The sequence below is a fragment of the Coturnix japonica genome, chromosome 2, assembly GCF_054131305.1.
Source record: "Coturnix japonica strain WE chromosome 2, WE-NBRP24, whole genome shotgun sequence".
Taxonomy (NCBI): domain Eukaryota; kingdom Metazoa; phylum Chordata; class Aves; order Galliformes; family Phasianidae; genus Coturnix; species Coturnix japonica.
The window spans coordinates 34,528-61,966 of record NC_140664.1 but is presented as its reverse complement, the minus strand read 5'-3'; the positions used below and the strand labels follow the sequence as shown (position 1 = coordinate 61,966).

Here is a 27,439-nt window from a genome sequence, read left to right as displayed (position 1 = left end):
TATATGGGACCCCCCCCTTCCTATGGGACCCCCTCATGTGGGACCCCCCCCTTTATATGGGACCCCCCCCCTTCCTATGGGACACCCCTATAGGGGACCCTCCTTCTTATGAGACCCCCCCTTCCTATGGGACCCCCTCGTGTGGGACCACCCTCCTTTATATGGGACCCCCTCGTGTGGGACCCCCCCCTTTATATTGGACCCCCCCCATGTGGGATCCCTCCCTTCATATGGGACCCCCCCCTTCCTATGGGACCCCCCATATGGGACCCCCCCCTTCCTATGGGACAACCCTATGTGGGACCCCCCCCCCTTCCTATGGGACCCCCCTATAGGGGACCCCCCTTCTTATGGGACCCCCCCTTCCTATGGGACTCCCTCATGTGGGACCCCCCCCCTTTCTATGGACCCCCCCATGTGGGACCCCCCTTCTTATGGGACCCCCCCTTCCTATGGGACCCCCCCATGTGGGTACCCTCCCCTTCCTATGGGACCCCCCTATAGGGGACCCCCCTTCTTATGGGACCCCACCTTCCTATGGGACCCCCTCATGTGGGACCCCCCCCCTTTATATGGACCCCCCCATGTGGGACCCCTATCCCTTCATATGGGCCCCCCCTATAGGGGACCCCCATATGGGACTCTCCATGTGGGACCCCCCCCCTTGTGGGACCCCCCCTTCCTATGGGACCCCCCCCCTTGCTATAGGACCCCCCATATGGGACCCCCCCTTCCTATGGGACCCCCTCATGTGGGACCCCCCCCCTTTCTATGGGCCCCCCCATGTGGGACCCCTATCCCTTCATATGGGCCCCCCCTATAGGGGACCCCCATATGGGACCCTCCATATGGGACCCCCCCCCTTGTGGGACCCCCCCCTTTATATGGGACCCCCCATATGGGACCCCCCCTTCCTATGGGACCCCCCCATATGGGATCCACCCTTGTGGGACCCCCCCCCTTCCTATGGGACCCCCCTATAGGGGACCCCCCTTCTTATGGGACCCCCCCTTCCTATGGGACGCCCTCATGTGGGACCCCCCCCCTTTATATGGGACCCCCCCCCCTTCCTATGGGACCCCCCTATAGGCGACCCCCATTCTTATGGGACCCCCCCCCTTCCTATGGGACCCCCCTATAGGGGACCCCCCTTCTTATGGGAACCCCCTTCCTATGGGACCACCCCATGTGGGACCCCTCCCCCTTCCTATGGGACCCCCCTATAGGGGACCCCCCTTCTTATGGGACCCCCCCTTCCTATGGGACCCCCTCGTGTGGGACCCCCCTCCTTTATATGGGACCCCCCATATGGGACCCCCCCTCTTCCTATGGGACCCCCCCCCTTGTTATAGGACCCCCCCATATGGGATCCACCCTTGTGGGACCCCCCCTTCCTATGGGACCCCCTCATGTGGGACCCCCCCCTTTATATGGGACCCCCCATATGGGACCCCCCCTTCCTATGGGACCCCCTCATGTGGGACCCCCCCCCATTATATGGGACCCCCCCCTTCCTATGGGACCCCCCTATAGGGGACCCCCCTTCTTATGGGACCCCCCCCCTTCCTATGGGACCCCCTCATGTGGGACCCCCGCCTTTATATGGGACCCCCCCCCTTCCTATGGGACCCCCCTATAGGCGACCCCCCTTCTTATGGGACCCACCCCTTCCTATGGGACCCCCTCATGTGGGACCCCCCCCTTTATATGGGACCCCCCATATGGGACCCCCCCCTTCCTATGGAAACCCCCCATTTGGGCCCCTCCCCTTCATACGGGACCCTCCCCATGACCCTAATTAGTGCCTAATTAACATGCTAATTAACTATTTGCATGTGTACCTGTGCAACTAGGCCTCACTCTACTACCTCTCATGCCCCCAGTGACCCTAATTAGTGCCTAATTAACGAGCTAATTAACTAATTACAGGTGTTCCTGTGCGGCCAGGCCTCACTCTCCTACCACTCATACCCCAATGACCCTAATTAGTCCCTAATTAACGAGCTAATTAACTAATTGCAGGTGTTCCTATACAGCACTCCTTCCCCTACAGACCCTACTGACCCTAATTAGTGCCTAATTAACGAGCTAATCAACTAATTGCAGGTGTTCCTGTGCAGCACTCCTTCCCCTACAGACCCTACTGACCCTAATTAGCCCCTAATTAACGAGCTAATTAACTAATTGCAGGTGTTGTGTGGGGCCAGGCCTCACTCTACTACCCTTCATGACCCTAATTAGCCCCTAATTAACGAGCTAATTAACTAATTGCAGGTGTTCCTGTGCAACTAGGCCTCACTCTACTACCCCTCATGACCCTAATTAGTCCGTAATTAACACGCTAATTAACGAATTGCAGGTGTTGTGTGGGGCCAGGCCTCACTCTACTACCCCTCATGACCCTAATTAGTCCCTAATTAACGAGCTAATTAACTAATTGCAGGTGTTCCTATGCAGCACTCTTTCCCCTACAGACCCTACTGACCCTAATTAGTCCCTAATTAACGAGCTAATTAACTAATTGCAGGTGTTCCTGTGCAGCACTCCTTCCCCTACAGACCCTACTTACCCTAATTAGCCCCTAATTAACGAGCTAATTAACTAATTGCAGGTGTTCCTGTGCAGCACTCTTTCCCCTACAGACCCTACTTACCCTAATTAGCCCCTAATTAACGAGCTAATTAACTAATTGCAGGTGTTCCTGTGCAGCACTCCTTCCCCTACAGACCCTACTGACCCTAATTAGCCCCTAATTAACGAGCTAATTAACTAATTACAGGTGTTCCTGTGCGGCCCGGCCCCCCATTGGCTGTTGCTGTCGTCCCGTGGGGCGCTGCGCCTTCACCCCATGGCCATCGACGGCCCCATAGATTCCTTCGCCCCCTTCCACAACGTCAACTGCCCCAAAGGCTTCCTCTACTTCAACAGACAGGTAATTAATTAGCTTAATTAGCGTTAATTAGGGGCCTCGCTAATGAACCAGCCCCTCTTCATTGCTCTTCCCTTCTGGTGGGGTCCCCTCTTGTTCTCGGTTGGGTTGATGTGGGGTCTGGTTGATTTGCATACATGTTAATGAGCTCTGTCATTAACTTGGGGGGTCGTTAACTACAGACCTCGTTAATGGGTTTCTCATTAATTAAGACCCCATTAATTGGGGTTCCCCTTAATTCGGGTCCATTTGTGTCCTGGCTTGTGTTGATGTGGGGTCTGGTTCATTTGCATACATGTTAATGAGCTCTGCTGTCAACTTGGGGGGTTGTTAACTATGGGTCTCGTTAATTAAGACCCCATTAATTGGGTTCTCATTAATTGAGACCCCATTAATTGGGGTTCCCATTAATTAGCGTCCCTTCATGGCTTGGGTCGCCGTTGAATGAGGGCTCTGGTTCATTTGCATACATGTTAATGAGCTCTGTCATTAACTTGGGGGGTCGTTAACTACAGAACTCGTTAATTGGGGTTCTCATTAATTAAGACCCCATTAATTGGGGTTCCCCTTAATTGGGATCCGTTTGTGTCCTGGCTTGGGTTGATGTGGGGTCTGGTTCATTTGCATCTATGTTAATGAGCTCTGCTGTCAACTTGGGGGGTCGTTAATTATGGTTCTCATTAATTAAGACCCCATTAATTGGGTTTCCACTTAATTGGGGTCCCTTCATGGCTTGGGTCGCCGTTGAATGAGGGCTCTGGTTCATTTGCATCCATGCTAATGAGCTCTGCCATTAACTTGGGGGGTCGTTAACTACAGACCTCATTAATGGGTTTCTCATTAATTAAGACCCCATTAATTGGGGTTCCCCTTAATTCGGGTCCATTTGTGTCCTGGCTTGTGTTGATGTGGGGTCTGGTTCATTTGCATACATGTTAATGAGCTCTGCTGTCAACTTGGGGGGTTGTTAACTATGGGTCTCGTTAATTAAGACCCCATTAATTGGGTTCTCATTAATTGAGACCCCATTAATTGGGTTTCCACTTAATTGGGGTCCCTTCATGACTTGGGTCACCATTGAATGAGGGCTCTGGTTCATTTGCATCCATGTTAATGAGCTCCGCCATTAACTTGGGGGATCGTTAATTACAGACCTCGTTAATTGGGGTTCACATTAATTAAGACCCCATTAATTGGGTTCTCAATAATTAGGATCCCATTAATTAGGGTTGCCCTTAATTAGTGACCCTTCATGGCTTGGGTTGCCATTGAATGTGGATTCTCCTTCATTTGCATCCATGTTAATGAGCTCTGCCATCAGCTTGGGGGGTCGTTAATTATAGCTCTCGTTAATTGGGGTTCTCATTAAGACCCCATTAATTAGATCCACTTAATTAGACCCCATTAATTGGGGTTCCCATTAATTAGTGTCCCTTCATGGCTTGGGTTGCCATTGAATGAGGGCTCTGGTTCATTTGCATCTATGTTAATGAGCTCTGCCATCTACTTGGGGGTCGTTAATTATAGCAATCATTAATTGGGGTTCTCATTAATTAAGACCCCATTAATTGGGGTTCCCATTAATTAGCGTCCCTTCATGACTTGGGTCACCATTGAATGCGGGCTCTCCTTCATTTGCATCCATGTTAATGAGCTCCACCATTAACTTGGGGGGTCGTTAATTATAGCAATCGTTAATTGGGGTTCTCGTTAATTAAGACCCCATTAATTGGGGTTCAGGTTAATTGGGGTTCTGGTTAATAAGGGTTCCAGTTAATTAGAGTTCAGGTTACTTAGGGTTCCAGTTAATTATGGTTCTGGTTAATTAGGGCTCTGTTTAATTAGGGATCATCTTAATTAGGGTCCTGGTTAATTAAGGTTCAGATTAATTAGGGTTTTGGTTAATTAGGGTTTTGGTTAATTAGGGTTTCGGTTAATTAGGGTTACGGTTAATCAGGATTCTGGTTAATTAGTGTTCTGGTTAATTATGATTCTGGTTAATTAGGGTTCATGTTAATAAGGGTTCAGGTTAATTAGGTTCAGGTTAATTAACGCCAATTAACATTGGTGTTAATTGGGTTCTATAGGGTGAGCTCCATATCAGTGTCCTTCCCGCTGCTCTCTCCTGTGGTTAATTAGGTTCCCATTAATTAACACTGGTGTTAATTGGGTTCTATAGGGTGAGCTCCGTATCAGTGTCCTTCCTGCTGCTCTCTCCTCTGGTTAATTAGGTTCCCATTAATTAATTAACATAGGTGTTAATTGGGTTCTATAGGGTGAGCTCCGGATCAGTGTCCTTCCCGCTGCTCTCTCCTCTGGTTAATTAGGTTCCCATTAATTAATTAACATTGGTGTTAATTGGGTTCTATAGGGTGAGCTCCGTATCAGTGTCCTTCCCGCTGCTCTCTCCTCTGGTTAATTAGGTTTCCATTAATTAACGTTGGTGTTAATTGGGTTCTATAGGGTGAGCTCCATATCAGTGTCCTTCCCGCTGCTCTCTCCTCTGGTTTATTAGGTTCCCATTAATTAATTAACATTGGTGTTAATTGGGTTCTATAGGGTGAGCTCCGGATCAGTGTCCTTCCCGCTGCTCTCTCCTCTGGTTAATTAGGTTTCCATTAATTAACGTTGGTGTTAATTGGGTTCTATAGGGTGAGCTCCGGATCAGTGTCCTTCCCTCTGCTCTCTCCCCCGGTTAATTAGGGATTCCATTAATTAACATTGGTGTTAATTGGGTTCTATAGGGTGAGCTCCGTGTCATCGACCTTCCCGCTGCTCTTTCCTATTGTTCAGGTTAATTAGGGTTCAGGTTAATTAGAGTTCTTGTTAATTAGGGATCCTGTTAATTAGGGTTCTGGCTAACTAGGGTTCTGGTTAATTAGGTTTCCATTAATTAACACTGGTGTTAATTGGGTTCTATAGGGTGAGCTCCGGATCAGTGTCCTTCCCGCTGCTCTCTCCCCTGGTTAATTAGGGATTCCATTAATTAACATTGGTGTTAATTGGGTTCTATAGGGTGAGCTCCGGATCAGTGTCCTTCCTGCTACTCTCTCCTCTGGTTAATTAGGTTCCCATTAATTAATTAACATTGGTGTTAATTGGGTTCTATAGGGTGAGCTCCGGATCAGTGTCCTTCCCGCTGCTCTCTCCTCTGGTTAATTAGGTTTCCATTAATTAACATTGGTGTTAATTGGGTTCTATAGGGTGAGCTCCGTATCAGTGTCGTTCCCGCTGCTCTCTCCTCTGGTTAATTAGGTTCCCATTAATTAATTAACATTGGTGTTAATTGGGTTCTATAGGGTGAGCTCCGGATCAGTGTCCTTCCCGCTGCTCTCTCCTCTGGTTAATTAGGTTCCCATTAATTAACATTGGTGTTAATTGTGTTCTATAGGGTGAGCTCCATATCAGTGTCCTTCCCGCTACTCTCTCCTTTGGTTAATTAGGTTTCCATTAATTAATTAACATTGGTGTTAATTGGGTTCTATAGGGTGAGCTCCATATCAGTGTCCTTCCTGCTACTCTCTCCTTTGGTTAATTAGGTTCCCATTAATTAATTAACACTGGTGTTAATTGGGTTCTATAGGGTGAGCTCCGGATCAGTGTCCTTCCCGCTGCTCTCTCCTCTGGTTAATTAGGTTTCCATTAATTAACATTGGTGTTAATTGGGTTCTATAGGGTGAGCTCCGGATCAGTGTCGTTCCCGCTGCTCTCTCCTCTGGTTAATTAGGTTTCCATTAATTAACATTGGTGTTAATTGGGTTCTATAGGGTGAGCTCCGTATCAGTGTCCTTCCCACTGCTCTCTCCCCCGGTTAATTAGGGATTCCATTAATTAACATTGGTGTTAATTGGGTTCTATAGGGTGAGCTCCGGATCAGTGTCCTTCCCGCTGCTCTCTCCTCTGGTTAATTAGGTTCCCATTAATTAACATTGGTGTTAATTGGGTTCTATAGGGTGAGCTCCGGATCAGTGTCCTTCCCGCTGCTCTCTCCTCTGGTTAATTAGGTTCCCATTAATTAACATTGGTGTTAATTGGGTTCTATAGGGTGAGCTCCGGATCAGTGTCCTTCCCGCTACTCTCTCCTGTGGTTAATTAGGTTCCCATTAATTAATTAACATTGGTGTTAATTGGGTTCTATAGGGTGAGCTCCATGTCATCGACCTTCCCGCTGCTCTTTCCTATTGTTCAGGTTAATTAGGGTTCAGGTTAATTAGAGTTCTTGTTAATTAGGGATCCTGTTAATTAGGGTTCTGGCTAACTAGGGTTCTGGTTAATTAGGTTTCCATTAATTAACACTGGTGTTAATTGGGTTCTATAGGGTGAGCTCCGGATCAGTGTCCTTCCCGCTGCTCTCTCCCCCGGTTAATTAGGGATTCCATTAATTAACATTGGTGTTAATTGGGTTCTATAGGGTGAGCTCCGGATCAGTGTCATTCCCGCTGCTCTCTCCTCTGGTTAATTAGGTTCCCATTAATTAATTAACATTGGTGTTAATTGGGTTCTATAGGGTGAGCTCCGGATCAGTGTCCTTCTAGCTGCTCTCTCCTCTGGTTAATTAGGTTCCCATTAATTAACATTGGTGTTAATTGGGTTCTATAGGGTGAGCTCCGTATCAGTGTCCTTCCCGCTACTCTCTCCTTTGGTTAATTAGGTTCCCATTAATTAATTAACATTGGTGTTAATTGGGTTCTATAGGGTGAGCTCCGTATCAGTGTTGTTCCCGCTGCTCTCTCCTCTGGTTAATTAGGTTCCCATTAATTAATTAACACTGGTGTTAATTGGGTTCTATAGGGTGAGCTCCGGATCAGTGTCCTTCCCGCTGCTCTCTCCTCTGGTTAATTAGGTTCCCATTAATTAACATTGGTGTTAATTGGGTTCTATAGGGTGAGCTCCATATCAGTGTCCTTCCCGCTGCTCTCTCCCCCGGTTAATTAGGGATTCCATTAATTAACATTGGTGTTAATTGGGTTCTATAGGGTGAGCTCCGGATCAGTGTCCTTCCCGCTGCTCTCTCCTCTGGTTAATTAGGTTCCCATTAATTAATTAACATTGGTGTTAATTGGGTTCTATAGGGTGAGCTCCGTGTCATCGACCTTCCCGCTGCTCTTTCCTATTGTTCAGGTTAATTAGGGTTCAGGTTAATTTGAGTTCTTGTTAATTAGGGATCCTGTTAATTAGGGTTCTGGCTAACTAGGGTTCTGGTTAATTAGGTTTCCATTAATTAACACTGGTGTTAATTGGGTTCTATAGGGTGAGCTCCGGATCAGTGTCCTTCCCGCTGCTCTCTCCTCTGGTTAATTAGGTTCCCATTAATTAATTAACATTGGTGTTAATTGGGTTCTATAGGGTGAGCTCCGGATCAGTGTCCTTCCCGCTGCTCTCTCCTCTGGTTAATTAGGTTCCCATTAATTAACATTGGTGTTAATTGTGTTCTATAGGGTGAGCTCCATATCAGTGTCCTTCCCGCTGCTCTCTCCTGTGGTTAATTAGGTTTCCATTAATTAATTAACATTGGTGTTAATTGGGTTCTATAGGGTGAGCTCCGGATCAGTGTCCTTCCTGCTACTCTCTCCTTTGGTTAATTAGGTTCCCATTAATTAATTAACACTGGTGTTAATTGGGTTCCATAGGGTGAGCTCCGGATCAGTGTCCTTCCCGCTGCTCTCTCCTGTGGTTAATTAGGTTCCCATTAATTAATTAACATTGGTGTTAATTGGGTTCTATAGGGTGAGCTCCGTATCAGTGTCCTTCCCGCTGCTCTCTCCTCTGGTTAATTAGGTTTCCATTAATTAACATTGGTGTTAATTGGGTTCTATAGGGTGAGCTCCGGATCAGCGTCCTTCCCGCTGCTCTCTCCTGTGGTTAATTAGGTTCCCATTAATTAATTAACATTGGTGTTAATTGGGTTCTATAGGGTGAGCTCCGTATCAGTGTCCTTCCCGCTGCTCTCTCCTCTGGTTAATTAGGTTTCCATTAATTAACATTGGTGTTAATTGGGTTCTATAGGGTGAGCTCCGGATCAGTGTCCTTCCCGCTGCTCTCTCCTCTGGTTAATTAGGTTTCCATTAATTAACATTGGTGTTAATTGGGTTCTATAGGGTGAGCTCCGGATCAGTGTCCTTCCCGCTGCTCTCTCCTCTGGTTAATTAGGTTTCCATTAATTAACATTGGTGTTAATTGGGTTCTATAGGGTGAGCTCCGGATCAGTGTCCTTCCCGCTGCTCTCTCCTCTGGTTAATTAGGTTTCCATTAATTAACATTGGTGTTAATTGGGTTCTATAGGGTGAGCTCCGGATCAGTGTCCTTCCCGCTGCTCTCTCCTCTGGTTAATTAGGTTTCCATTAATTAACATTGGTGTTAATTGGGTTCTATAGGGTGAGCTCTGGATCAGTTTCCTTCCCGCTGCTCTCTCCTGTGGTTAATTAGGTTCTCATTAATTAACATTGGTGTTAATTGGGTTCTATAGGGTGAGCTCCGGATCAGCGTCCTTCCCGCTGCTCTCTCCTCTGGTTAATTAGGTTTCCATTAATTAACATTGGTGTTAATTGGGTTCTATAGGGTGAGCTCCGGATCAGCGTCCTTCCCGCTGCTCTCTCCTCTGGTTAATTAGGTTCCCATTAATTAACATTGGTGTTAATTGGGTTCTATAGGGTGAGCTCCGGATCAGTGTCCTTCCCGCTGCTCTCTCCTCTGGTTAATTAGGTTTCCATTAATTAACATTGGTGTTAATTGGGTTCTATAGGGTGAGCTCCGGATCAGTGTCCTTCCCGCTGCTCTCTCCTCTGGTTAATTAGGTTTCCATTAATTAACATTGGTGTTAATTGGGTTCTATAGGGTGAGCTCCGGATCAGTGTCCTTCCCGCTGCTCTCTCCTCTGGTTAATTAGGTTTCCATTAATTAACATTGGTGTTAATTGGGTTCTATAGGGTGAGCTCTGGATCAGTTTCCTTCCCGCTGCTCTCTCCTGTGGTTAATTAGGTTCTCATTAATTAACATTGGTGTTAATTGGGTTCTATAGGGTGAGCTCCGGATCAGCGTCCTTCCCGCTGCTCTCTCCTCTGGTTAATTAGGTTTCCATTAATTAACATTGGTGTTAATTGGGTTCTATAGGGTGAGCTCCGGATCAGCGTCCTTCCCGCTGCTCTCTCCTCTGGTTAATTAGGTTCCCATTAATTAACATTGGTGTTAATTGGGTTCTATAGGGTGAGCTCCGGATCAGCGTCCTTCCCGCTGCTCTCTCCTCTGGTTAATTAGGTTTCCATTAACACTGGTGTTAATTGGGTTCTATAGGGTGAGCTCCGGATCAGTGTCCTTCCCGCTGCTCTCTCCTGTGGTTAATTAGTTTCCCATTAATTAACATTGGTGTTAATTGGGTTCTATAGGGTGAGCTCTGTGTCAGCGACCTTCCCGCTGCTCTTTCCTATTGTTCAGGTTAATTAGAGTTCTTGTTAATTAGGGATCTAGTCAATTAGGGTTCTGGCTAACTAGGGTTCTGGTTAATTAGGGTTCTGGTTAATTAGTTTCCCATTAATTAACACTGGTGTTAATTGGGTCCTATAGGGTGAGCTCCGGATCAGTGTCCTTCCCGCTGCTCTCTCCTATGACGCCCCCTGGCCCGTCCGTAAGATCCCATTGCGTTGCACCGCTCACTACGTCGCGTATCACGTCGAGTCCAAGGTGGGTATGGGGGGATATGGGGGGCTGGGGTGGGTCCTGGGGGGTATGGGGGGCAATGGGGGTCTATGGGGCAATAGGGTCGTAGGGGGTGAATGGGGGAATGGGGACATTGGGGGCAATAGGGGGAATGGGGGGAATGGGGACATTGGGGGCAAGGGGGGGAGTGGGGATGGGTGTAGGGGGGGCATTGGGGGGAGTGGGGGCAGGGGGATCAATAGGGTAATATGGACATAGGGGGTGAATGGGGACATTGGGGGCAATGGGGGAAGTAGGGACGGTGGGGTAGGGGGGACTAGAGGGAGTGGGGATGGGGGGAGTAGGGGGGACAGTGGGATCAGTGGGGGAATGGGGGGACATTGGGGGGAGTAGGGACAGTGGGGGTCAATAGGGCAATAGGGACATAGGGGGTGAATGGGGGAATGGGGGAATTGGGGTCAATGGGGGGAGTGGGGATGGGGGGGCATTGGGGTCAATGGGGGGAGTAGGGGCGGTGAGGGTCAATAGGGCAGTGGGGGGGACAAGGGGGGTGGGAGGGGTAGGGGGACATTAGGGGCAATGGGGGGCGGGGGGTCAGTGGGGGGAAGGGGGGGACATTGGGGGGAGTGGGAATAGGGGAGACATTGGGGGGGTGTAGGGACAGGGGGGGTAGGGAGGGAATGGGGGTCAATAGGGCAATAGGGACATAAGGGGTGAATGGGGGAATGGGGACATTGGGGTCAGTGGGGCAGTGGGGTCATTGGGGTCAGTGGGGCAGTAGGGACATTGGGATCAGAGGGGACATTGGGGTCAGTGGGGCAGTGGGAACATTGGGATCAGTGGGGACATTGGGGTCAGTGGGGCAGTGGGAACATTGGGGTCAGTGGGGCAGTGGGGACATTGGGGTCAGTGGGGCAGTGGGGACATTAGGGTCAGTGGGGCAGTGGGGACATTGGGATCAGTGGGGCAGTGGGGTCATTGGGGTCAGTGGGGACATTGGGGTCAGTGGGGTCATTGGGGTCAGTGGGGCAGTGGGGACATTGGGGTCAGTGGGGCAGTGGGGTCATTGGGGTCAGTGGGGACATTGGGATCAGTGGGGACATTGGGGTCAGTGGGGACATTGGGATCAGTGGGGACATTGGGGTCAGTGGGGCAGTGGGGTCAGTGGGGCAGTGGGGACATTAGGGTCAGTGGGGACATTGGGGTCAGTGGGGTCATTGGGGTCAGTGGGGACATTGTGGTCAGTGGGGACATTGGGATCAGTGGGGCAGTGGGAACATTGGGATCAGTGGGGACATTGGGGTCAGTGGGGCAGTGGGGACATTGGGGTCAGTGGGGACATTGGGGTCAGTGGGGCAGTGGGAACATTGGGGTCAGTGGAGACATTGGGGTCAGTGGGGCAGTGGGGACATTGGGGTCATTGGGGTCATTGGGGTCAGTGGAGCAGTGGGAACATTGGGATCAGTGGGGTCATGGGGGTCAGTGGGGCAGTGGGGACATTGGGGTCAGTGGGGTCATTGGGGTCAGTGGGGCAGTGGGGACATTGGGGTCAGTGGAGACATTGGGGTCAGTGGGGCAGTGGGGACATTGGGATCAGTGGGGACATTGGGATCAGTGGGGCAGTGGGGTCAGTGGGGACATTGGGGTCAGCAGGAGGAATGGGGTCCACTGGTGTCAGTGGGGTCAATGGGGCATTGGGTCAATAGGGTCAATGGAGCATTGGGTCAGTGGGGTCAATGGGGTATTGGGTCAGTGGGGTCAATGGGGTCAATGGGGTATTGGGTTCAGTGGGGCATTGAGGTCAATGGGATAAATGGGACATAGGGGTCAATGGGATCAGTGGGGCATTGAGGTCAATGGGATAAATGGGACATAGGGGTCAATGGGATCAGTGGGGCATTGGGGTCAATAGGGCATTGGTGTCAATGGGGTCAATGGGGTCAATGGGACATTGGTGTCAATGGGGTCAATGGGGTCAATGGGACATTGGGGTCAATGGGGCATTGGGGTCAATGGGGCAATGGAGCATTAAGGTCAATGGGGTTTTGGTGTCAGTGGGGTCAATGGGGCATTGAAGTCAATGGGGTCAGTGGGGCATTATGGTCAATGGGGCATTGGTGTCAATGGGGTCAATGGGGTCAATGGGGCATTGGTGTCAATGGGGTCAATGGGGTCAATGGGACATTGGGGTCAATGGGGCATTGGTGTCAATGGGGTCAATGGGACATTGGGGTCAATGGGGTCAATGGGGCATTGGGGTCAATGGGTCAATGGGACATTGGGGTCAATGGGGTCAATGGGGCATTGGTGTCAATGGGGTCAATGGGACATTGGGGTCAATGGGACATTGAATTCAATGGGGTCAATGGGGCACTGAAGTCAATGGGGTCAGTGGGACATTGGGTTCAGTGTCAATGGGGTCAATGGGTCATTAAGGTCAATGGGGCTTTGGTGTCAGTGGGGTCAATGGGACATTGGTGTCAGTGGGGCATTGTGGTCAATAGGGTCAATGGGACATTGAAGTCAATGGGGCATTAGGATCAATGGGGACAATGGGGTCTCAATAGGGTCAATGGGACATTGAAGTCAATGGGGTCAATGGGACATTGGAGTCAATGGGGTCAATGGGGTCAATGGGGTCAATGGGGCATTGGGGTCAATGGGACATTGGTGTCAATGGGGTTAGTGGTACATTGGTGTCAATAGGGTCAATGGGGCATTGGGGTCAATGGGGTCAATGGGACATTGGGGTCAATGGGGCATTGGGGTCAATGGGGTCAATGGGACATTGGGGTCAATGGGACATTGGTGCCAATGGGTCAATGGGACATTGGTGTCAATGGGGTCAATGGGGCATTGGGGTCAATGGGGCAATGGAGCATTAAGGTCAATGGGGTTTTGGTGTCAGTGGTGTCAGTGGGGTCAATGGGGCATTGAAGTCAATGGGGTCAGTGGGGCATTATGGTCAATGGGACATTGGTGTCAATGGGGTCAATGGGGTCAATGGGACATTGGGGTCAATGGGGTCAATGGGGTCAATGGGACATTGGGGTCAATGGGGCATTAGGATCAATGGGGACAATGGGGTCTCAATAGGGTCAATGGGACATTGGGGTCAATGGGGTCAATGGGACATTGGGGTCAATGGGGCATTGGTGCCAATGGGTCAATGGGACATTGGTGTCAATGGGGTCAATGGGGTCAATGGGACATTGGGGTCAATGGGGTCAATGGGGTCAATGGGACATTGGGGTCAATGGGGTCAATGGGACATTGGGGTCAATGGGGCATTAGGATCAATGGGGAAAATGGGGTCTCAATAGGGTCAATGGGACATTGGGGTCAATGGGGTCAATGGGACATTGGGGTCAATGGGACATTGGGGTCAATGGGGCATTGGGGTCAATGGGGTCAATGGGACATTGGGGTCAATGGGGTCAATGGGACATTGGGGTCAATAGGGTCAATGGGACATTGGGGTCAATAGGGTCAATGGGGCATTGTGGTCAATGGGGTGAATGGGACATTGGTGTCAATGGGGTCAATGGGGCATTAGGGTCAATGGGGTCAATGGGACATTGGGGTCAATGGGGTTAGTGGTACATTGGTGTCAATAGGGTCAATGGGACATTGAATTCAATGGGGTCAATAGGGCATTAGGATCAATGGGGACAATGGGGTCTCAATAGGGTCAATGGGACATTGAAGTCAATGGGGTCAATGGGACATTGGTGTCAATGGGGTTAGTGGTACATTGGTGTCAATAGGGTCAATGGGGCATTGGGGTCAATGGGGTCAATGGGGCATTGGGGTCAATGGGGTCAATGGGACATTGGGGTCAATGGGGCATTGGTGTCAATAGGGTCAATGGGGCATTGGTGTCAATGGGGTCAATGGGACATTGGGGTCAATGGGGTCAATGGGACATTGGGGTCAATGGGGCATTGTGGTCAATGGGGTCAATGGGGCATTGGGGTCAATAGGGTCAATGGGACATTGGGGTCAATGGGGTCAATGGGACATTGGGGTCAATGGGGCATTGGTGCCAATGGGTCAATGGGGCATTGGTGTCAATGGGGTCAATGGGACATTGGGGTCAATGGGACATTGAATTCAATGGGGTCCATGGGGCATTGAAGTCAATGGGGTCAGTGGGACATTGGTGTCAATGGGGTCAATGGGGTATTGGGTTCAGTGTCAATGGGGTCAATGGGTCATTAAGGTCAATGGGGCTTTGGTGTCAGTGGGATCAATGGGACATTGGTGTCAGTGGGGTCAATGGGACATTGGGGTCAATGGGACATTGGGGTCAATGGGGCATTGAAGTCAATGGGGTCAGTGGGGCATTATGGTCAATGGGACATTGGTGTCAATGGGGTCAATGGGGTCAATGGGACATTGGGGTCAATGGGGCATTGTGGTCAATGGGGTCAATGGGGCATTGGGGTCAATGGGGTCAATGGGGCATTGGTGTCAATGGGGTCAATGGGGTCAATGGGACATTGGGGTCAATGGGGCATTGGTGCCAATGGGTCAATGGGACATTGGTGTCAATGGGGTCAATGGGGTCAATGGGACATTGGGGTCAATGGGGCATTGGTGCCAATGGGTCAATGGGACATTGGGGTCAATGGGACATTGGTGTCAATGGGGTCAATGGGACATTGGGGTCAATGGGGTCAATGGGGCATTGTGGTCAATGGGGTCAATGGGACATTGGGGTCAATGGGGTCAATGGGACATTGGGGTCAATGGGGTCAATGGGGCATTGTGGTCAATGGGGTCAATGGGACATTGGGGTCAATGGGGTCAATGGTGTCAATGGGACATTGGGGTCAATGGGACATTGGTGTCAATGGGGTCAATGGGGCATTAGGATCAATGGGGTGACGTGTCCCCCAGGTTTACGCGGTGGCCACGAGTGTGAGCAACGCGTGCACACGGATCCCACGGATGACGGGGGAGGAGAAGGAGTTCGAGAGCATCGACAGGGGTCAGTGAGTATAGGATACCCCATAGGGACCCCATTAAACCCTAATGGAACATATGAAACCCTAATGGACCCCATATGGACCCCATATGGACCCTATGAAACTCTAATGGACCCTATGAAACCCTAATGGACCCCATATGGACCCTATGAAACTCTAATGGACCCTATGAAACCCTAATGGACCCCATATGGACCCTATGAAACCCTAATGGACCCTATGAAACCCTAATGGACCCCATATGGACCCTATGAAACCCTAATGGACCCCATATGGATTCTATTAAACCCTAATGGACCCTATGAAACCCTAATGGACCCCGTATGGACCCTATGAAACCCTAATGGACCCCATATGGACCCTATTAAACTCTAATGGACCCTATGAAACCCTAATGGACCCCATATGGACCCTATTAAACTCTAATGGACCCTATGAAACCCTAATGGACCCCATATGGACCCTATTAAACTCTAATGGACCCTATGAAACCCTAATGGACCCCATATGGACCCTATTAAACCCTAATGGACCCCATATGGACCCTATGAAACCCTAATGGACCCCATATGGACCCTATTAAACCCTAATGGACCCCATATGGACCCCATATGGAACCTATTAAACTCTAATGGACCCTATGAAACCCTAATGGACCCCATATGGACCCTATGAAACCCTAATGGACCCCATTAAACCCTAATGGACCCCATATGGACCCTATGAAACCCTAATGGACCCCATATGGACCCTATGAAACCCTAATGGACCCTATGAAACCCTAATGGACCCCATATGGACCCTATTAAACCCTAATGGACCCCATATGGACCCTATTAAACCCTAATGGACCCCATATGGACCCTATGAAACCCTAATGGACCCTATGAAACCCTAATGGACCCCGTATGGACCCTATTAAACCCTAATGGACCCCATATGGACCCTATGAAACCCTAATGGACCCTATGAAACCCTAATGGACCCCGTATGGACCCTATTAAACCCTAATGGACCCCATATGGACCCTATGAAACCCTAATGGACCCTATGAAACCCTAATGGACCCCGTATGGACCCTATTAAACCCTAATGGACCCCATATGGACCCTATGAAACCCTAATGGACCCTATGAAACCCTAATGGACCCCGTATGGACCCTATGAAACCCTAATGGACCCCATATGGACCCTATTAAACTCTAATGGACCCTATGAAACCCTAATGGACCCCATATGGACCCTATTAAACTCTAATGGACCCTATGAAACCCTAATGGACCCCATATGGACCCTATTAAACCCTAATGGACCCCATATGGACCCTATGAAACCCTAATGGACCCCATATGGACCCTATTAAACCCTAATGGACCCCATATGGACCCCATATGGAACCTATTAAACTCTAATGGACCCTATGAAACCCTAATGGACTCCATATGGACCCTATGAAACCCTAATGGACCCCATTAAACCCTAATGGACCCCATATGGACCCTATGAAACCCTAATGGACCCTATTAAACCCTAATGGACCCCATATGGACCCTATGAAACCCTAATGGACCCTATGAAACCCTAATGGACCCCGTATGGACCCTATTAAACCCTAATGGACCCCATATGGACCCTATGAAACCCTAATGGACCCTATGAAACCCTAATGGACCCCGTATGGACCCTATTAAACCCTAATGGACCCCATATGGACCCTATGAAACCCTAATGGACCCTATGAAACCCTAATGGACCCCGTATGGACCCTATTAAACCCTAATGGACCCCATATGGACCCTATGAAACCCTTATGGACCCTATGAAACCCTAATGGACCCCGTATGGACCCTATTAAACCATAATGGACCCCATATGGACCCTATTAAACTCTAATGGACCCTATGAAACCCTAATGGACCCCATATGGACCCTATGAAACCCTAATGGACCCCATATGGACCCTATTAAACCCTAATGGACCCCATATGGACCCCATATGGACCCTATTAAACTCTAATGGACCCTATGAAACCCTAATGGACTCCATATGGACCCTATGAAACCCTAATGGACCCTATGAAACCCTAATGGACCCCGTATGGGACCTAATGGACCCCATATGGACCCTATATGGACCCTATGAAATCCTAATGGATCCCATATGGACCCCAGTGCACCCTAATGGACCCTATTAAACCCTAATGCATCCTAATGGGTCCTCATAGACCCTAATGAACCCTAATGGACCCTAATGGGCCCTAATAGACCCTAATGGCCCCTAATGGACCCTAATGGATCCTAATAGATCCTAATGGATGCTAATAAACCCTAATGCACCCTAATGGACCCTAATAAACCCCAATGCACCCTAATGGACCCCAGTGCACCCTATTAAACCCTAATGGATCCTAATGGACCCTAATGGACCCCATATAGACCCCATATGGACCCCATATGGACCCTAATGGCCCCTAATGGACCCTAATAGACTTTAATGGACCCTAATGCAAGATATTAAACCCTAATGCACCCTATTAAACCCTAATGGACCCTAATGCACCCTAATGGACCCTAATGGACCCCAGTGCACCCTAATGGACCCTAATGGACCCCAGTGCACCCTAATGGACCCTAATGGCCCCATAGTGTCCCCTTGTCTGTCCCCACATGTCCCTCAATGTCCCCATATCCCCCATATCCCCCATATCCCCCAATGTCCCCATATCCCCAATGTCCCCATATCCCCCATATCCCCCATATCCCCAATGTCCCCATATCCCCCATATCCCCCATATCCCCCATATCCCCAATGTCCCCATATCCCCCATATCCCCCATATCCCCAATGTCCCCATATCCCCCATATCCCCCATATCCCCAATGTCCCCATATCCCCCATATCCCCCATATCCCCCATATCCCCAATGTCCCCATATCCCCCATATCCCCCATATCCCCCAATGTCCCAATATCCCCAATGTCCCCATATCCCCCATATCCCCCCATATCCCTCAATGTCCCCATATCCCCAATGTCCCCATATCCCCAATGTCCCCATATCCCCCAATGTCCCCATATCCCCCATATCCCCCCATATCCCTCAGTGTCCCCATGTCCCCCAATGTCCCCATATCCCCAATGTCCCCATATCCCCAATGTCCCCATATCCCCCATATCCCCCATATCCCCCAATGTCCCCATATCCCCCATATCCCCCATATCCCTCAATGTCCCCATATCCCTCAATGTCCCCATATCCCCCATATCCCCCATATCCCCCATATCCCTCAATGTCCCCATATCCCTCAATGTCCCCATATCCCCCATATCCCCCCATATCCCTCAATGTCCCCATATCCCCAATGTCCCCATATCCCCAATGTCCCCATATCCCCCATATCCCCCCATATCCCCCAATGTCCCCATATCCCCCATATCCCTCAATGTCCCCATATCCCTCAATGTCCCCATATCCCCAATGTCCCCATATCCCCAATGTCCCCATATCCCCCAATGTCCCCATATCCCCCATATCCCCCCATATCCCCCAATGTCCCCATATCCCTCAATGTCCCCATATCCCCAATGTCCCCATATCCCCCATATCCCCCCATATCCCTCAATGTCCCCATATCCCCCCATATCCCCAATGTCCCCATATCCCCCCATATCCCCCAATGTCCCCATATCCCCCAATGTCCCCATATCCCCCATATCCCTCAATGTCCCCATATCCCCCAGTGTCCCCATATCCCTCAATGTCCCCATATCCCCAATGTCCCCATATCCCCAATGTCCCCATATCCCCCATATCCCCAATGTCCCCATATCCCCCAATGTCCCCATGTCCCCAATGTCCCCATATCCCCAATGTCCCCATATCCCCAATGTCCCCATATCCCCCAATGTCCCCATGTCCCCAATGTCCCCATATCCCCAATGTCCCCATATCCCTCAATGTCCCCATATCCCCCCATATCCCCAATGTCCCCATATCCCCCAATGTCCCCATATCCCTCAATGTCCCCATATCCCCAATGTCCCCATATCCCCCAATGTCCCCATATCCCTCAATGTCCCCATATCCCCAATGTCCCCATATCCCCCAATGTCCCCATATCCCTCAATGTCCCCATATCCCCAATGTCCCCATATCCCCCAATGTCCCCATATCCCCCAATGTCCCCATATCCCCCATTGTCCCCATATCCCCCATATCCCCCCATATCCCTCAATGTCCCCATATCCCCCAATGTCCCCATATCCCCCAATGTCCCCATATCCCCCATTGTCCCCATATCCCCCATTGTCCCCATATCCCCCATATCCCCCCATATCCCTCAATGTCCCCATATCCCCCCATATCCCCAATGTCCCCATATCCCCCAATGTCCCCATATCCCCCATATCCCCCAATGTCCCCATATCCCCCAATGTCCCCATATCCCCCATATCCCCCCATATCCCTCAATGTCCCCATATCCCTCAATGTCCCCATATCCCCAATGTCCCCATATCCCCCATATCCCCCAATGTCCCCATATCCCCCCATATCCCCCAATGTCCCCATATCCCCCCAATGTCCCCATATCCCCCAATGTCCCCATATCCCCCATATCCCCCATATCCCCCAATGTCCCCATATCCCCCAATGTCCCCATATCCCCCATATCCCCCATATCCCCCAATGTCCCCATATCCCTCAATGTCCCCATATCCCCAATGTCCCCATATCCCCCAATGTCCCCATATCCCCCAATGTCCCCATATCCCCCAATGTCCCCATATCCCCCATATCCCCCATATCCCGCCATATCCCATAATGTCCCTATATTGTCCCTATAGACGAGCGCTACGTGCACCCCCAGCAGGAGGCGTTTTCCATCCAGCTCATCTCCCCCGTCAGCTGGGAGGCCATTCCCAACACACGGTCAGTGGGGGATATGGGGGGATATGGGGGATATGGGGGATATGGGGGATATGGGGGATATGGGGGATATGGGGGATATGGGGGATATGGGGGGATATGGGGGGATATGGGGGATATGGGGGATATGGGGGATATGGGGGGATATGGGGGATATGGGGGGATATGGGGGATATGGGGGATATGGGGGGATATGGGGGATATGGGGGATATGGGGGATATGGGGGATATGGGGGGATATGGGGGGATATGGGGGATATGGGGGATATGGGGGATATGGGGGGATATGGGGGGATATGGGGGATATGGGGGATATGGGGGGATATGGGGGATATGGGGGATATGGGGGGATATAGGGCATATGGGGGATATGGGGGATATGGGGGGATATGGGGGATATGGGGGGATATGGGGGATATGGGGGGATGGGGGGGATATGGGGGGATATGGGGGATATGGGGGATATGGGGGATATGGGGGGATATGGGGGATATGGGGGATATGGGGGGATATGGGGGATATGGGGGATATGGGGGGATATGGGGGATATGGGGGGATATGGGGGATATGGGGGGATGGGGGGGATATGGGGGGATATGGGGGATATGGGGGATATGGGGGATATGGGGGATATGGGGGATATGGGGGGATATGGGGGATATGGGGGATATGGGGGATATGGGGGGATATGGGGGATATGGGGGGATATGGGGGATATGGGGGATATGGGGGGATATGGGGGATATGGGGGATATGGGGGGATATGGGGGATATGGGGGATATGGGGGGATATAGGGCATATGGGGGATATGGGGGATATGGGGGGATATGGGGGATATGGGGGGATATGGGGGATATGGGGGGATGGGGGGGATATGGGGGATATGGGGGGATATGGGGGGATATGGGGGATATGGGGGGATATGGGGGATATGGGGGATATGGGGGATATGGGGGGATATGGGGGGATATGGGGGATGGGGGGGATATGGGGGGACATGGGGGGGTATGGGTGGGCAGGGGGGGATATGGGGACGTGAGGGGACATGGGGGGACATAGGGGGATATGGGGACATGGGTGGACATGGAGGGATGGGGGGGATATGGGGGGACAGGGGGACATGGGGGGATGTGGGGGGACATGGGGGGACATGGGGGGATTTTGGGGACAGGGGGACATGGGGATTGTGGGAGGATATGGGGACATGGGGGGATATGGGGGAACAGGGGGATATGGGGGGATGTGGGAGTACATGGGGGGTTATGGGGATGTGGGGGGATGTGGGGACAAGGGGGGATGTGGGGACATGGGGAGAGATGGGGACATGGGGGGACATTGGGGGACATGGGTGGATGTGGGGACGTGGGGGGGGTGGGAGGGAATAGGGGGATGTGGGGGGATATATGGGGACAGGGGGATATGGGGGGATATGGGGGCATGGGGGGACATGGGGGGACTTGGGGGATGTGGGAGGATATGGGGGGACAGGGGGACATGGGGACTGTGGGGGGATATGGGGAGACATGGGGGGATATAGGGGGATATGGGGGGATATGGGGTTGTGGGGGGAAGTGGGGACATGGGGGGGATATGGGGGGACAGGGGGACGTGGGGGGACATTAGGGGACATGGGGGTATGTGGGGACACTGGGGGACATAGGGGGATGTGGGGTGATATGGGGACAAGGGGGGGATATGGGGGTTGTGGGGGATATGGGGACGTGGGGGATATGGGGGGACATGGAGGGATGGGGGGGATATGGGGGGGACATGGGGGGATATTGGGGGGTGTGGGGACATAGGGGGATGTGGGGGGACAAGGGGACATGGGGGAATGGGGACACTGGGGGGACATGAGGACGTGGGGCTGTGGGTTATGGGGTTATGGGGCTGTGGGTTATGGGGTTATGGGGCTGTGGGTTATGGGGTTATGGGGTTATGGGGCTGTGGGTTATGGGGCTGTGGGTTATGGGGTTATGGGGCTGTGGGTTATGGGGTTATGGGGCTGTGGGTTATGGGGTTATGGGGCTGTGGGTTATGGGGTTATGGGGCTGTGGGTTATGGGGTTACGGGGCTGTGGGTTATGGGGCTGTGGGTTATGGGGTTATGGGCTGTAGGGCTGTCAGGTTATGGGGCTGTAGGTTTATAGTGTTATGGGGTTATGGGGCTGTGGGTCCATGTGGGTTATGGGTCCATGTGGGTTATGGGTCCATGTTGGTTATGGGGCTGTGGGTTATGGGTCCATGTTGGTTATGGGGCTGTGGGTTATGGGTCCATGTTGGTTATGGGTCCATGTTACTTATGGGTCCATGTTACTTATGGGTCCATGTTACTTATGGGTCGCTATAGGATCGACCTGGAGGAGTGGGAGCACGTGACCTGCATGAAAACCGTGTCCTTGAAGAGCGAAGAGACCGTGAGCGGCTTAAAGGGATACGTGGCTGTCGGGACCTGCCTGATGCAGGGGGAGGAGGTCACGTGTAGGGGCAGGGTGAGCTATGGGGCTCTATGGGGCTGTATGGGGCTGTATGGGGCTGTATGGGGCTGTATGGGGCTGTATGGGACTGTATGGGGACTATATGGGGCTTTATGGGGACTGGATACGTGGCTGTCGGGACCTGCCTGATGCAGGGGGAGGAGGTCACGTGTAGGGGCAGGGTGAGCTATGGGGCAATATGGGGCTGTATGGGGCTGTATGGGACTGTATGGGGCTGTATGGGGATTGTATGGGGCTGTATGGGACTGTATGGGGCTGTATGGGGCTGTATGGGACTGTATGGGGCTGTATGGGACTGTATGGGGCTGTATGGGGCTGTATGGGGCTGTATGGGGCTGTATGGGACTGTATGGGGCTGTATGGGGCTGTATGGGGCTGTATGGGACTGTATGGGGCTGTATGGGGCTGTATGGGGCTGTATGGGGCTGTATGGGGCTGTATGAGGCTGTATGGGGCTGTATGGGGCTGTATGGGGCTGTATGAGGCTGTATGGGGCTGTATGGGGCTGTATGGGGCTGTATGAGGCTGTATGGGGATTGTATGGGGCTGTATGGGGCTGTATGGGACTGTATGGGGCTGTCCATTGTCCACTATATGCCCATTGACCCCCATTGATCCCCATTGACCCTATTGACCCTTATTTACCCCAAGTGATCTCCATTGATCCCCATTGACCCCATTGATCTCCATTTACCCCAATGATCCCCATTGACCCCAATTAACCCACCCTGATCCCTATTGATCCCCATTGACCCCCATTCGATCCCATTTACCCCATTGCTCCCCCCCAGATCCTGATCATGGACGTGATCGAGGTGGTCCTCACCCCACTGACCCCCATTGATCCCCATTGACCATCATTGGATCCCATTGACCCCATTGATCCCCATTGACCCCCCATTGGATCCCATTGACCCCATTGATCCCCATTGACCCCCATTGCATCCCATTGACCCTATTGACCCCCACTGATCCCCATTGACCCCCATTGCATCCCATTGACCCCATTGATCCCATTGATCCCCCATTGGATCCCATTGACCCCATTGATCCCCATTGACCCCCATTGGATCCCATTGACCCTATTGACCCCCACTGATCCCCATTGACCCCCATTGCATCCCATTGACCCCCATTGATCCCCATTGATCCCCCCCAGATCCTGATCATCGACGTGATCTAGGCGGTCCTCACCCCATTGACCCCCATTGACCCCAATTAACCCACATTGATCCCCATTGGATCCCATTGCATCCCATTGACCCCCATTGATCCCCATTGACCCGCACTGGATCCCATTGATCCCCATTGACCCCATTGATCCCTCCCAGATCCTGATCATGGACGTGATCGAGGTGGTCCTCACCCCATTGACCCCCATTGACCCCCATTGGATCCCATTGATCCCCACTGACCGCCACTGACCCGCATTGACACCCATTAATCCCCATTGATCCGCACTGGATCCCATTGACCCCCATTGGATCCCATTGACCCCCATTGCCCCCCATTGCCCCCCATTGATCCCCATTGATCCTCATTGGATCCCATTGATCCCCATTGACCCCCATTGACCCCCATTGCATCCCATTGACCCCATTGACCCCATTGCTCCCCCCCAGATCCTGATCATGGACGTGATCGAGGTGGTCCTCACCCCATTGATCCCCATTGGATCCCATTGATCCCCATTGACCCCCATTGATCCCCATTGACCCCCATTGGATCCCATTGATCCCCGTTGACCCCCACTGACCCCATTGACCCCCATTGGATCCCATTGATCCCCATTGACCCCCATTGACCCCATTGATCCCCCCCAGATCCTGATCATGGACGTGATCGAGGTGGTCCCGGAGCCGGGGCAGCCGCTGACCAAGAACAAGTTCAAGGTTCTTTATGAGAAGGAGCAGAAGGGGCCGGTCACAGCCCTGTGCCACTGCAACGGGTACCTGGTGTCCGCTATAGGGCAGAAGGTGGGAGATATGGGGGGATATGGGGGGATATGGGGGGATATTGGGGGATGGGGGGGATATGGGGGGATATGGGGAGGATATGGGGGAATATGGAGGGGATATAGGGGGATATAGAGGGATATGGGGGGAGATGGGGGGATATGGGTGGGATATGGGGGGATATGGAGGGGATATTGGGGGATATGGAGGAGATATGGGGGGATATAGGGGGATACGGGGGGATATGGGGGGATATAGGGGGAGGTAGGGGGATATGGGGGGATATAGGAGGATATGGAGGGGATATAGGGGGATATAGGGGGATACGGGGGGATATTGGGGGATGGGGGGGATATGGGGGGATATGGGGAGGATATGGGGGAATATGGAGGGGATATAGGGGGATATAGGGGGAGATGGGGGGAGATGGGGGGATATGGGTGGGATATGGGGGGATATGGAGGAGATATGGGGGGATATAGGGGGATACGGGGGGATATGGGGGGATATAGGTGGATATGGGGGGATATAGGGGGATATGGGGGGATATAGGGGGATACGGGGGGATATTGGGGGATGGGGGGGATATGGGGGGATATGGGGAGGATATGGGGGAATATGGAGGGGATATAGGGGGATATAGGGGGATATGGGGGGATATAGGGGGATATGGGTGGGATATGGGGGGATATGGAGGAGATATGGGGGGATATAGGGGGATATGGGGGGATATGGAGGGGATATGGGGGGATATAGGGGGATATAGGGGGATATGGGGGGATATGGGGGAATATGGGGGTGGGGGGGATATGGGGATATATAGGGGTAGGGGGGTAGATGGGGGGATATGGGTGGGAGATGGGAGTGGGGAGGGATATAGGGGGTGGGGGGAGATATGGGGTGAGGGGGGATGAGTTGGGGGGGGTGGGGGGGAGATTGGGGTCTATGTGCCCCATGGGGTCTATGGGGTGGATCTATGGGGTCTATGGGGTCCATGTGTCCCATGGGGACTATAGGGTGTATCTATGGGGTCCATGGGGTGCATCTATGAGGTGTATCTATGGAGTGTATATGGGGTGAATCTATGGGATGAATCTATGGGGCGTGTATGGGGTGGATCTATGGGGTGGATCTATGGGGTGGATCTATGGGGTGGATCTATGGGGTGTGTATGGGGTGGATCTATGGGGTGGATCTATGGGGTGTGTATGGGGTGGATCTATGGGGTGGATCTATGGGGTGGATCTACGGGGTGAATCTATGGGGTGGATCTATGGGGTGAATCTATGGGGCGTGTATGGGGTGGATCTATGGGGTGGATCTATGGGGTGAATCTATGGGGTGTGTATGGGGTGAATCTATGGGGTGGATCTATGGGGGGAATCTATGGGGTGGATCTATGGGGTGGATCTATGGGGGGAATCTATGGGGTGGATCTATGGGGGAATCTATGGGATGAATCTATGGGGTGTATATGGGGTGGATTTATGGGGTGGATCTATGGGGTGAATCTATGGGGTGGATCTATGGGGTGAATCTATGGGGTGGATCTATGGGGTGGATCTATGGGGTGAATCTATGGGGTGGATCTATGGGGTGATCTATGGGGTGGATCTGTGGGGTGATCTATGGGGTGGATCTATGGGGGAATCTATGGGGTGGATCTATGGGGTGTATATGGGGCAGATCTATGGGGTGAATCTATGGGGTGTATCTATGGGGTGTATATGGGGTGAATCTATGGGGTGGATCTATGGGGTGATCTATGGGGTGGATCTGTGGGGTGATCTATGGGGTGGATCTATGGGGTGAATCTATGGGGCGTGTATGGGGTGGATCTATGGGGTGAATCTATGGGGTGGATCTATGGGGTGATCTATGGGGTGGATCTATGGGGGAATCTATGGGGTGGATCTATGGGGTGTATATGGGGCAGATCTATGGGGTGAATCTATGGGGTGTATCTATGGGGTGTATATGGGGTGAATCTATGGGGTGGATCTATGGGGTGAATCTACGGGGTGTATCTATGGGGTGGTTCTATGGGGTGAATCTATGGGGTGGATCTATGGGGTGGATCTATGGGGTGGATCTATGGGGTGTATATAGGGCGGATCTATGGGGTGGACCTATGGGGTGTGTATGGGGTGGATCTATGGGGTGGATCTATGGGGTGTGTATGGGGTGAATCTATGGGGTGGATCTATGGGGTGGATCTATGGGGTGAAACTATGGGGTGGATCTATGGGGTGAATCTATAGGGTGTATATGGGGTGAATCTATGGGGTTGGATCTATGGGGTGGATCTATGGGGTGAATCTATGCGGTCTATAGGGTGTACCTATGGGGTATATTTATGGGGTCAGTGGGGTCCCTGCATCCCATGGGGTCTATGGGGTTTATCTATGGGGTCTATGGGTTATATCTATGGGGTCTATGGGGTGTATCTATGGGGTCAGTGGGGTCCATGTGTCCCATGGGGTCTAT

At 51.6% G+C, this 27,439-nt stretch overlaps 1 protein-coding gene across 7 annotated transcripts in view; it reads left to right on the top strand.

The window, feature by feature from the left end:
• CPSF1 (cleavage and polyadenylation specific factor 1) overlaps window positions 1-27,439 on the top strand; it is a 147,247-nt gene that overhangs the window by 90,071 nt on the left and 29,737 nt on the right. For 4 of the 7 annotated variants that reach the window (XM_085536825.1, XM_085536826.1, XM_085536827.1 and 1 more), the window contains 6 exons: window positions 2,780-2,932; window positions 10,490-10,606; window positions 15,485-15,575; window positions 20,418-20,502; window positions 22,850-22,991; window positions 24,821-24,973. The exons of 1 other annotated variant lie outside the window; for it this stretch is intronic. In XM_085536825.1, coding sequence (XP_085392951.1) covers window positions 2,780-2,932; window positions 10,490-10,606; window positions 15,485-15,575; window positions 20,418-20,502; window positions 22,850-22,991; window positions 24,821-24,973 — 741 coding nt within the window. Of the gene's footprint in view, window positions 1-2,779; window positions 2,933-5,204; window positions 5,268-10,489; window positions 10,607-15,484; window positions 15,576-20,417; window positions 20,503-22,849; window positions 22,992-23,788; window positions 23,867-24,820; window positions 24,974-27,439 lie in introns of those variants that run through there. 2 more of the 7 variants (XM_085536828.1, XM_085536829.1) reach the window with 2 other exon arrangements.